At 46.4% G+C, this 12,684-nt stretch overlaps 1 protein-coding gene across 2 annotated transcripts in view; it reads left to right on the top strand.

Annotated features, from left to right (window-relative positions):
* Positions 1–12,684, top strand: part of PDE8A (phosphodiesterase 8A) — a 154,602-nt gene that overhangs the window by 98,002 nt on the left and 43,916 nt on the right. For both annotated transcript variants that reach the window (XM_043554670.1, XM_043554669.1), the window contains exons 7-9: positions 4,993–5,071; positions 6,893–7,030; positions 12,050–12,138. In XM_043554670.1, coding sequence (XP_043410605.1) covers positions 4,993–5,071; positions 6,893–7,030; positions 12,050–12,138 — 306 coding nt within the window. The remainder of the gene's footprint in view (positions 1–4,992; positions 5,072–6,892; positions 7,031–12,049; positions 12,139–12,684) is intronic.

Below are 12,684 nucleotides of genomic sequence, written 5' to 3'. Positions count from 1 at the left end.
CAGAATACACATGCTCTTTCAAGTGCATATGTAACATATTCAGCCTAGAATAGATCACATATTCGGCCACAAATCAAGTGTCAACAAATTCAAAAAGATGAAAGTCATACCATGCATCTTTTTCCCACCACAGCACTATGAAACTGGAAATCAACCATAAGAGAAAATCTGGAAGAATACAAATACATGGACGTTCAATAACATGCTATTCATACAATGAATGGGTCAACTAAGAAATCAAAGAGGAAATTAAAAAATGCATGGAGACAAATGAAAATGAAAACACAATGGTCCAAAATCTTTGGGTTCTAAAAGGGAAGTTTATAGCAATACAGGCTTACCTCAAGAAGCAAGAAAAATCTCAAATTAACCTAACCTTACACGTGAAGGAGCTACGAAAAAAAAAGAACAAACAAAACCCCAAAACAGCAGAAGGAAGGAAATAATAAAGATTAGAGCAGAAATAAACAAAATAGAAACTTAAAAAAAAAAAAACTAGGAGAGCAGATCAATGAAACCAGAAGCTGGTTCTTTGAAAAGATCAACAAAATTGATAAACATTTAGCCTGACTTATCAAAAACCAACAAACAAAAACAAAACAAAACACAGAGGACTCAAACAAACAAAATCAGAAATGAAAGAAGAGAAAGAAAAAAAAATGAAGAGGGCATCTGGGTGCCTCAGTTGGTTAAGTGGCTGACTCTTGATTTCAGCTCAGGTCATGATCTTACCATTTGCAAGATCGAGTCCCATGTGAGGCTCTGCAGTGACAGCATGGCACCTGCTTGGGATTCTCTCTTTGCCCCTCTCTCTGCCTCTGCCCTGCTCATGCATTCTCTCTCTCTCTCTAAATAAATAAATAACTTTTTTTTCTTTTTAAGTGAGGAAAGAGGAGGGGCGCCTGGGTGCTCAGTTAGTTAAGCGCCTGACTTAGGCTCAGGTCAGGATCTCGCAGTTTGTGTGATTCAAGCCCTGCGTTGGGCTCCATGCTGACAGCTCAGAGCCTGGAGCCTGCTTTGGATTCTATGTGCCCCTCTCTCTCTGCCCTTCCCCCCACAAAGATAAATAAACATTTAAAAAAATTGAAGAGGAGAGGGGTGCCTGGGTGGTTCGGTCAGTTAAGCGTCCAACTTTGGCTCAGGTCATGATCTTGTGGATCATGAGTTCCAGCCCCATGTCAGGCTCTGTGCTGACAGCTCAGAGCCTAGAGCCTGCTTTAGATTCTGTGTCTCCCTCTGTCTCTGCCCCTCCCCTGTTCATGCTTTGCGTGTGCGTGTGTGTCTCTCTCTCTGTCTGTCTCTCAAAAATAAATAAAAACTTAAAAATTTTTTATTTTAAAATGAAGAGGAGAAATAACAACCAACACAAATACAAAGCATTATAAGAGAGTATGAAATATTATATGCCAACAAATTGGACAACCTAGAAGAGATAGACAAATTATTAGACACGTGTAGCCTCCCAGAACTGGACCAGGAGAATTAGAAAATTTGAATAGACAGATTAGCAATAACATTGAATCTCTAGTCAAAAAACCCCCAACAAACAGAAAATCTAGGACCAAACGGCTTCACAGGTAAATTCTATGAAAATGGTGAATGCCTATTCTTCTCAAACTATTCCAAAAAATAGAAGAGAAAGGAAAGCTTCCAGATTCATTCTCTGAGCCCAGCATTACCCTGATGCCAAAACTAGATAAAGACACCACAAAACAAAACAAAACAAAACAAAACAAAACAAAACAAAACTATTAAGACAATATCTCGGTGAACATAGATGTAAAAACTCTGAACAATATGTTAGCAAACAAAATCCAACAATACATTAAAGAAAATCATTTACCACGACCAAGTGGGATTTATCTTGAGTTGCAAGGGTGGTTCAGTCTTCACAAATGCATCAGTCTGATACATCATCACATCAGCAAGGGAAGGGATAAAAACCATATGGTCATTTCAGTAGATGCAGAAAAAGCATTTGCCAACATCCATTTGTGATAAAAACCTCCACAAATTATGTTTAGAGGGAACATACGTCAACATAATAAAGGCCATATATGAAGAAGCACAGCTAACTTCATACTCAATAGTGAAGGACTGAGAGCTTTTCTCCTGAGATCAGGAACAAGACAAGGATGTCTGCTCTTAATCACTTTTATTACTGGAAGCCCTAGCCATAGCAGACAACAAAAAGAAATAAAGGCATCCACATTGGTAAGAAGGAAGTAGGACTTTCAACTACTTGCAGATGACATGATACCATATATAGAAAACCCTTGAGACTCTACCAAAAAACTACTAGAACTAATAAATGAATTCCGTAAGGTCACAGGATACAAAATCAATATAAAAAAAAATCCATTGCATTTCTATACGCTAATAATGAAGTAGTCGAAAGAGAAATTAAGCAAGCAATTGCATTTATAATTGCACCAAAAAGAATTAAATACCTAGGAACAAACTTAACCAAGGGATGATAGACCTATATTGAATTTTAAAACATGGATGAAAGAAATTGAAGATGACACAAACGGAAAGATACTCCATGCTCACAGATTGGAAGATCATATATTGTTAAAATATTCATACCGTCCAAAGCTGTCTACAGATTTAATGCCATCCCTATCAAAATGCCAACAGCATTTTCATATAAGATCTAGAACAAACAATCTTAAAATTTGTATGGAATCACAAAAGACCCCAAAAAGCCAAAGCAGTCTTGAAAAAGAATAAAACCGGAGGTATCACAATCCCGGATAACAAGATACGCTACGGAACTATAGTAAGCAAAACAGTGTGGTACTCGCATAAAAATAGACCTATAGATCAGTGCAACAGAATATAGAGCCCAGAAATAAACCTATCCTTATATGGTCAGCTAATCTACAACAAAGGGGGCAAGAATACACACTGATGAAAAGACCTCAACACCAAAAGAAAAACACATACTTAAAAAATGGGCAGAAGACACGAACAGACATTTCTCCAAAGAAGACCTACAGGGGTGCCTGGGTGGCTCAGTCGGTTGGGTGTCCAACTTCAGCTCAGGTCATAATCATGCAGTTCATGAGTTCAAGCCCCACGTCGGGCTCTATGCTGTCAGCTCAGAGCCTGGAGCCTGCTTCGGATTCTGTGTCTCCCTCTCTCTCTGCCCCTCCCCTGTGCTTATTCTCTCTCTCTCAAAAATAAACATTAAAAAAAATTTTTTTTAAACAAAGAAGATCTACAGATGGCCAACAGACACCTGAAAAGATGTGCAACATCACTCATCAGCAGGGAAATGCAAATCAAAACCACAATGCGGTATCACCTCACGCCTGTCAGAATGGCCAAAATAAAATACACAGGAAACGACAAGTGTTGGCGAGGACGTGGAAAAAAAGGAACCCTCGTGCACTGTTGCTGGGAATGCAAACTGGCGTAGCCACTCTGGAAAACAGTATGGAGGTTCCTCAGAAAATTGAAAATAGAATTACCCGATGAGCCAATTATTCCACTACTGAGTATTGACCCAAAGAGTACAAAAATACTAATTAGAAAAGATATATACACTTCTGTGTTTCCTGCAGCATAATTTACAGTAACCAAATCATGGAAGCAACCCCAGTGTCCATCGATAGGTAAATGGATAAAGATGTGGTAGCTGAGGAGGCAGCTATATCGTATGAATTTTGTATGGTGACAGATGATAACTCGACTTGCCCTGGTGATCAGTTTGCAATGGATACAAAGGTCGAATCACTGTATTTTACATGTGAAGCTAGCAGAATATTATATGTAAATTACACTTTAGTTTGAAAAGACTGAATTATTTCCTGGTACCTCTATAAAGATTATATTGTGATATGAATAGGCAATCAAAGATTATGTTGCCAAATATATAGGGAAGATGTCCCACAGACATGGATCAGGTGGTTTGTTAATAGAAATACAGCCAACCCTTGAACAACATGGGTTTGAACTGCACGCGTTCACTTATGTAGAGAGTCTTTTTTCAAGAAACACAGTACTAGAAATGTATTTTCTCTTCCTTATGATCTTTTTATTTGTATTTTTTAAGTTGATTCTGAGAGAGAGAAAGAGAATCCCAAGCAGGCTCCACACTGCCAGTATGGAGCCCAATGCAGGGCTCAAACTAACGAACTGCGAGATCATGACCTGAGCTGAAATCTAGAGTCCGATGCTTAGCTGACTGAGCCACCCAGGCTCCCTTTTTCAATGATTTTTTAATAGCATTTTCTTTTCTCTAGCTTACCTTATTGTGAGGACACAGTGGGTAATATATATAACATATAAAATCTGTGTTAATTGACTGGTTGTATTACCGGTAAGGCTTCTGGTCTACAGTAGGCTGTTAGTACTTAAGAAGTTTCTGGGGAGTCAAAAGTTACGTGCAGATTTTTGACTCGACGGGGTCAGTGCCCCTAACCCCTGCCTTGTGCACGGGTTAACGGCATGGTTATTTTTCTGGATATTGGGATGATTTTCCTGTTTATCATCTTTTTAAGTTTGTAAGTTGCTGTTATTTCTTCATTCCAAATACATATTCTTTTTTACATAAAAAAGGTAAAATAAAATAATAGCTACAAATGGTTGACTGCCCCCTTTCTGCCAGGCTCTATGCAGGATTCTGGACTCTTCAGATGGGGAGGAGGGAGACTCAGGAGGTTCAGTCACACACCCAGGGTCCTGGAGCTGGTGAACAGCTGCGATCCAACCCTGGCGTGTATTCCACTCTGGTCCACTGGTCCGCACGTTGGAAGGAAAGCTCCAGTTGGGCATAGTTGTGGTCAGGTAGCAGGGTTGCTGACGTGTTTATTTTTTCTTTTTGCTTTTCAATATTTCCCCTTTTTTTTTTCTTGGGTTAGTATTTGTTACTTTTATAATCAGATGAAAAACACATTTAAATAAGTTAATGCAGTCACGCAAGATTGTGTTGCATTTTGTGGTATTTACATTAATCAGTGTTTGTTTTTTTTCCTACCCATAAAGGGCTTGTAACTCAATATTCACTGCACTGGAGAAAAGTCAAGAAGCAGTTGAAATTACAAGTGAAGACCGTGTTATACAGGTTAGTTATTTTGGAGGGTCATTTTTCTGAATTTCTGGTTTTGTTTGCTCTTATTTTAGGATTGAACCCCTCAGGTATGATTTTTTTTTTCTTTTTGAAGTTCAAGAGACCAAGTTTTCCTTAGAGGATTATCAGAACAAAATGTATAAAATGTGTAGTTTAAACTAAGCTCCCTATAGACAAGAAAAGATACTAATGATTACTTTGGGTGCTAGAAAATATTCTAGCACATTTGCATTTATTACTTTTCACCTTTTTGTTTGTTTGTTTGTTTGTTTGTTTAGCAAGAGGAGACTTTTATCCAGAAGGATTACCCCCGGGGGTTGGGGTGGGGGGTGTGGAGAGGAGGCTCTGAAGGCAAGGTCTGCAGGTTCGTGCCTTTCTCCCTGGTCTTGAAGATAGTTTACACCTTTAGAAATTTACCAGAAACTACTCAGAATTTCCAGAACAACCTAGTAGTCGCTGAACAAATGACCCGTTATTAGCAAAGTGGATTCATAAAAGCGGCTTAAGGTAACAAGACTTGCACTTTTTAGATAACAAGAGAGGGGTTGTGCCGAGGAAACGCTCCCTTTGTCTGAGAATCAGCTCCACCTTGATGTTGATTCTGATTCTGAGCACTCCTGCTCCTCACTTTCCTCTCACTTGTGACTTTCTCTGTAAAGAGCTGCTGATCCTGACTTTCAGGAGTTGGTGCCCTGAGAGGCAGCCTGGGCCAGTGGCTGTGGGTACAAGCTGGTGTCAGATAGGCCTGGGTTGCATTCAGCTCGGCCCTTTCATAGCTGAGCATCGTTGGGCAAGTTATTTAATCTCTCTGAATGTGGTCTCTCAGCTGTACAGATGAGAATAATTGTCTTTTAAAGTTTATTTATTTGGGGGCAGGGGGGAGGGCAGAGAGAGAGAGGGAGAGAGAGAGAATCCTAAGCAGGCTCCGTGCTGTCAGTGCAGAGCCAGACACAGGGCTTTATCTCACTATTCGTGAGATCATGACCTGAGCTGAAATCAAGAGCTGGACACTTAAGCAACTGAGCCACCGGGCGCCCCAGACAGGAATAATATTAATATTCACAATACTAATTATTGCCTTTTGTAAGGATGTTCTAAGGACTAAGTGGGTTAATGTGTGTGAAATGCATGCTATAGTGTCTAGCAAGGAAAACAGACCTGAAGCAGCATCAGTTACTGCTTTATCATTATTTTATTATTATTATTATTATTATTATTATTACTATTACTATTCTTAGCACATGCTCAACTTTCCTGTACATTTTATCCTAGTCTTGTAATCTTCTTTGAAATTTAGCCATACAGCCTTATATCTGTAAATACTTCGCAGTTCATAGCCTGTTTTGATTATTCACGTGTATCACGAGAGTGGCAAGATAGATGTTCTGTTCCCATTACACAGATACGCAGACTGAGACTTAGAGGGGTCAAGGGACTCGGCAGAGGAGGGTCTGAGTGCTTCAGACTTCAGTCTGGTGCTTTGTCCTACTGTATCATCATCCCAAAAAGCCTTTTGTAGCAACCCGGGCCCGTCTTTCCTCTGTTGGTATTCGAGTGGGATCAGGCCATCTCTCCTGGGGGCCTCGGGGGCCACGGCAGAAAGCGCAGCCAGGTGTCCCTGGAGCAGCGGCTTCTCTGGACTCCAGGGATCACCTGGGGGTGTGCTCTTTGGGCTTTAGAACTGTGGTGGGGAGCTCCAGGTTCTTGAGCTTTCTAGGAGGGAAACAAGCGGGCTTGGGGTGAATACCCTTGATTGCCCTCTTTTCAAATTCTCTTCTAATCTGGGTGATGTTGTTTCTTTTGTCTCCCCCCCAGTATGCAAATCCTGCGTTTGAAACAACCATGGGCTATCAAGCAGGCGAACTAATAGGCAAGGAGTTAGCGGAAGTGCCTGTAAATGAAAAAAAGGCTGAGTTGCTCGATACCATAAATTCATGCATCAGGATAGGCAAGGTAAGTGAGGGCTCCGGCCCTTGTTCACTCTCGCATCACAGAGAGGACAGGAAGGAGACTTGGTGCTCACTGAGCGTTGCACACGCCGGGGAATCGGAGTCCTACCCCGCGCAGAAGCCCAAGGAAGTGCTGCTGGCATCATCCCCATTTTTCCCATTTTGTGGAAGAGGAAACTGAGGCCAAGAAAGGGTAGAGTGTGATTAGCTGTTACACAGAAAAATTTTAATTGGCACTGAAAATTACTCTTTTCATCTTTATGATAAATAAATTGATCTTTCTAATCACTGATCTTCTGAGCGTAGGTGTTGGCAAACGGCTCTGGGCAGAGGAGCGCGCCGGTGAGGTCCGTGGTCTTGGAGCACCTCTGAGCCCAACAAGGCTCTGGGCCTCCTGCTTTCATCCAGCCTTTTCTGGAATGCCTCCCGTGGGCAGACACTCTGCTAGATTCTGGCATAGACAGAAGGGCACAACACAGACTCCTTCGTAGAGAGCTCCTATTCCAAGGGTGCAAACGGGACAAGTCACATGATCTCAGTGCCGGGGGGACAGACGGAAGGCAGGCCCAATCTGAAGGGCGACTTCTCAGAGCCGTGGCTCCCGCCAGCACCTCACGGTTCCTGGGTTTTTAGACAAGAGACGGGTTGTGCCCAGGAAACGCCGAGGCTGCTGCTTTTCCACAGTCTTTCCTGCCGGGCTCTCTTGAAGGTTTGGAAGTCGGGGAGACCGATCATCTGGTCACTCCGAACGCTTGAGATACCGGTGACCGGCTCTCTTGCCCACTGCCCTGTGACATCCGGCCAGCGCCTGTCCCGTAGTCTAGCAGAGCACGTCACCAGGGCCCCGGAGACACCCTTGGTGGGTTCGTGTCCCTTGGCTCTCCCGCGGCGCTGAGCAAGGGGAGGACAAAGACAGGGCAGGCAGGGCCCAGTGACATGCCGTCTGGGGAATAACTAACGGGCACTTCCTGAATCCCGTTCCTTGAGCTGTTCTGTCAAGGATGATGATTTTCTTGCTGGAGAGAGTGGCAGGTCCTCCAGAAAGAGCATGGAGGCTGAGGCAGGTAGTAGGCCTCAGGTGCTGGGCGCCCTGCCCAGGCTGACCCCGGCACCCCCCTCAGTTGGAAGGGGCATCCGCAGAGGGTGGTGACCAAGCAGCAGTCCCAGAAGCCTTGGGAGGGCTTTCCACGGCCTCCCCAATCCTGGCATTTAGGCCCCATGCTGCCGCTGGGTCAGCCGGCGGTTCTGTCGTGTGGGCCAGCCGGGCGCGAGCCGGAGATGACAGCCTCGCACACCTCCATCTGGTAACCCGAACACGGGGGGCCCCGCTCGTCGCCAAAGAGAGAGTGGAGGTGGGGACGGGGCCGTTAGCGGGCTAGAGCCGGGCCCTGGGATCTCCCGAGATCCGTGCGAAGGGCATCTCATGCCTCCTACGTAATGCTGTTGGCACCAGGTACGAGGGGCCTCAAGCTTGAACACCTGAGACCTGTTCTCTAAAATCTATTGTGAGCAGAGGATATGAAAGATGATCGTGTTATAACCCCACTACTGTTTTATTTCAGAAAGGAACACGGTTGTTTATTTTGTATGTTTCGGAGCTCCCGGGGAGAGCCGTTTGTCCTTCGTCAGTAACCTGCTGGTCCCTCGGCCAGCACTGCGACAGGACAGGCCGCCTAGCCGGGAAGGTTTTTGATGTGAAAGAAAACATGGCCTTTCTGATCGGGTCCCCTAGGAAGGGAGAAGGGCTTGCTGAGGAGTCGGCTGCCCTGGGTAACAGTGGTGCTGGGTTCAGTGGAGAGAGCTCAGACAGGCCCTGGGAACCAGAATGGGAACTTAGAAGTAGTCAGGTGACAGCGCTGGGGGCTTTGAAGGGTCACATTCCAGGTGTGCCCCTTAGGGATAGAGGAGAAATTGTGATGATGGTCAAAGGAGGAGTATTGCAAACACTACCCTCCGCAGACTCCCTCCACCCGTTGTTCTCAGCCAGCAGCCCCTCTTTGGGAGAGCACCTGCTGCTATTAGGTGACCTTGATTTTCAGCTTCCGTGCTCAGGCTTCCTTGCATCCCTGCACCTCCTTCCCGACTCCCCCCTTTTCCTCGTCCCCAGGACTCGTCTCGCAGGCTCTAGAGCCTACGGTCTCCTCTTCTCAGACACCCAAACCTTACCCGGGTTCTTCTCCTTTAGAAACTGAATTTTCTTCCCTCGGAAGTTGTGTCTCGTGGGCACTGAGCAAATGTTGGCTGCTCGGGTGTCTGCCTGTAATAATGACGTGTGGCCACAGAGCCCCCACTGGCTTTTCAGAACTTGGAGCTCCAGGTCCTCTGCTTTGTTCCGTCACTGGCTCCCTCAGTGCACGTTTCCTCCCGCGTTTACCAGGGTCCTTCATCCATGCTGTGCTCCTCAGAAAGCTTCTTGTTTGCTGAGGCACCTTTGCTACTCCACACGGATGGATGTCCCACGCCTCCCGCTTTTAGCCCCAGCCTCTTCTCCAGGGCCTCGTGCAACGTCCCGCCATCACCTTGTCTGACAGCGATGATTTCCTGTCGTCCCCTCCAGCCTCTGCTGCCTCTGCCTGTTGGCCGTCCTCACACTTGCCCGGAAGCCCATTCCTGGCAGGCTTTTGGCTCCTCCCTACCCTCCGGCGCCAGGTCCATCACTCAGCCCTGACGTCTGTTAAACCCCTGCCTTGGAGAGTCCGCTGCCTGGGCCTGACCTTACGCAGGGCCTTCTCCCCAACCCTGGGTTGTGGTGGCTGAACCCAGTCAGGTCTCCCCGACCCGTGACCTCCACCTCCAGTCAGCGCACTCCCCACTCCCGAGTGATTAGTGTGATCACGTCACTCTGCCAGTGTAGAGGTCACATCCCTTGGCCTGGCTGCAAGCATTCTACGGTCTGACCTCGGCCTGCCTTTTCCATTCAGTGAACAGAAGCTCCAGTGTCCCTGGACTGTTTACCATGTGCAGACCCTGGGGACAGGACAGCGGATGACAGAGATTTCATTCTTAGACACCAGGCACCAAGAAGGGGCTGTCCTGATGGTCAGAGATGCCAGCTTGGTGCTTAGCTTGCCCCCGAACAGAAGCGAGGTGTGGGCCCCAGTGCCGTTCTGAGGGGGGCTCGGCCAGCAGAGAGAGGCCTGTGCAAAACCACCTGGGCCGGAACAGCCATTTACTGGTTGCCGTGTGTCAGGACCTTGTGCTTTTCCGGATTGAATCTTCGTAACCGCATTCTCAGGTCATGCTTTGGTATTCTCGGGAACTAAAACTTATGTATTTATGATAGATAATTGTTTCTGATAAGAAATACGATCTGTGATGAGTAACTATTGTTTGTTTCTGTTGGCAACTGAAAAACTTACACGTGAAACTGTTCTCCTCCAAGCAGAACCTCTGCCCAAACCGGCCTGTTCCTTGGCCGGACCGTTCAGCTCTGGCCGAATTGGCTTCTTTTCCACCTTTGCTTGGTGCCCACGTCTTTTCAGACAGGAAAGAAAATCCTGCAGATGTATTTTAAAGTGTTGATTGATTGATGGATTGAATTGGTCTCCCATTTTTCTCCCTCTCTCTCTTATATAACAGCTCTATTGAGAGAATTATTCTCTAGTGAGAATAATTGCGAATTCCCATACCGCACAATTCACCCACTTAAAGTCTACAATTCTGTGGTGTTTGGTCTGTTCACAGTTTTATAAACATCACCACAATCAGTTTCCCATATTTCTCTTGATCGTGAGCTTCAGAAGTAAGTCTCGGACCCGTCTGCTGAAGCCCCCTTGGGGGATATGCGGGCTGTGGGTGAGGAGGACGCACTGTACCTTCCTGCCCAGGGACCCCTGTTTAGTCCTTGCCTGTTCTGGGCACTGGCCAGTCTCCCCTCAGAACTGTAGTGAGTAAGAGCCTCAGCTCCCTTCTGCTCTGGGCCAAGTAAGCCCTGAGCTGGGCTCTCAGGCTTTTATGTCAGTCCTTCCTTGGCACCCACTGTTCTTAGAAATACGTTGAGAAGCATCGGTAACCATCCTTTGCTTCTGTCTGAATGTCCTGGTTTCTGCTCAGTCTGCTTTCTCAGAGGAGCCTGAAAATGAGATTTTCCTTTTGGCATTTGCATGCAGGTTGCCATGCCGTAAGCATGGAAGATTCAAGAATTGACCCTGTGTGAGGGTCTGGACAGGAGATTGGAGCTAGGCCACCAAGGCTTCCCGCCTGGGTCAGCCCCAGGTCCCGGGGGATCTAGAAGGGCAGGAAGGTTATGGAACACCCTAGAAGTTCAGTGTCCCACAGTGGGTTTTAAGGATATTTATAGCTTGAGGACCTTGGTGACTCTTGGAGGGATTCCCAACCTCTTGGGCGGGAACAGAACCCCGCTCTACCTCAGGCTTGTCCTTGCCACCCCAGGGGTAGGGAACCACCTATAGCCCCCGTTCTCTCGCTGTGGTCACGGCACGTGTGCACCTCCTGTCCCAGGCTGCAGTTTTGTTCTAAAAGGATCCTGGATATTCTGTCTGCTCACTGGAGCACAGCTGGTGTAACTGTGGCCCCGGCTTTTAAAGTCTCACTGATGTGTTATACCTGAGCCCAGACCTGGCTGTTCCCCTCCCTGACCTCCACGGAGGGACCGTGGCCCTCACACAACGCCCCCGAGTCCTGAGGGTCTCCCCTCCCGAATGCAGGGGCAGAGGCCGCACCGCTCCTCCCCTGCACAGGCAGGAGCTAGGACAGGAGGGACCCGTGTGGGGAAGCGAGCCGGCGCTCTTCAGTGACTCACTAGTGGGCCCAGGGCCTCTTGCTGGCAGCCAGCCGCTGACCTGTCACCACTCAGACTGTGGGGGGCTGGCATTTGTCAGCAGCCCCCGAGGAGACGGACTTGGGGAAAATGGCCAGGTTACCCAAAATCCTGTTTGGGGTTGGGGTAATTCTTTATCCTAATTGCTTTAGCCATGGTAAATGAACCCGAACCTGAGTGGAAGATGTTCTTGGGTTTATGCTCTGAACACACGGTGTAATGATGCTTATGTTCCATTTTTAGGAGTGGCAAGGAATTTACCACGCCAAAAAGAAAAATGGAGACAACGTACAACAGAACGTGAAGATAGTACCTGTCGTCGGACAGGGAGGGTGAGTGGAGACCGCATACTTCGGTCAGCACGCTCTGCTTGGCTTTATTGCAGGATTTGCTCTGAATACTTGAGTTAGGAACTGCATGCAGAAATTTAAAAGAAGGACTTGTAACAAAGTCAGATGTCATCCAAGAATGACGTTCTTCCAGGCCATCCCTTGTGGCTATGGCCTGGCCCTCCCGCTTGTGACCTGGAGCCACCAGGTTCCAGACAGTCTTGCTTATGCTGCATGGACACAAAAGAGACTCCCGTATTTAAATCAGAATGTCACTTTATTAAGCTGTGTGTGAGGGACACTACCTGATGGACTCCCTGTATTTAGAAGGTTTTTATCTCAGTTGATAGCCTGTGTATTATTTCTGCCTAGGCCTATCAAATGAGATAAAAGAATTTAAAACACTGCCCTTTTTAGAAATTCTCACGTAAAACAGATGTGACTGCAGATGGCAAAGTGTTGTCTAGCAGGAGCCCGAAAACGCCCTGTGGTTTGTCTCAGAGTTTATCTTAAATAGGAAGAACACCAGGAAATGATGAATGTGAATTG

The sequence above is a fragment of the Prionailurus bengalensis genome, chromosome B3 (genome assembly GCF_016509475.1).
Source record: "Prionailurus bengalensis isolate Pbe53 chromosome B3, Fcat_Pben_1.1_paternal_pri, whole genome shotgun sequence".
NCBI lineage: Eukaryota > Metazoa > Chordata > Mammalia > Carnivora > Felidae > Prionailurus > Prionailurus bengalensis.
Note: the sequence above shows the minus strand (reverse complement) of the source record. Positions and strands in the feature narration are given on the sequence as shown.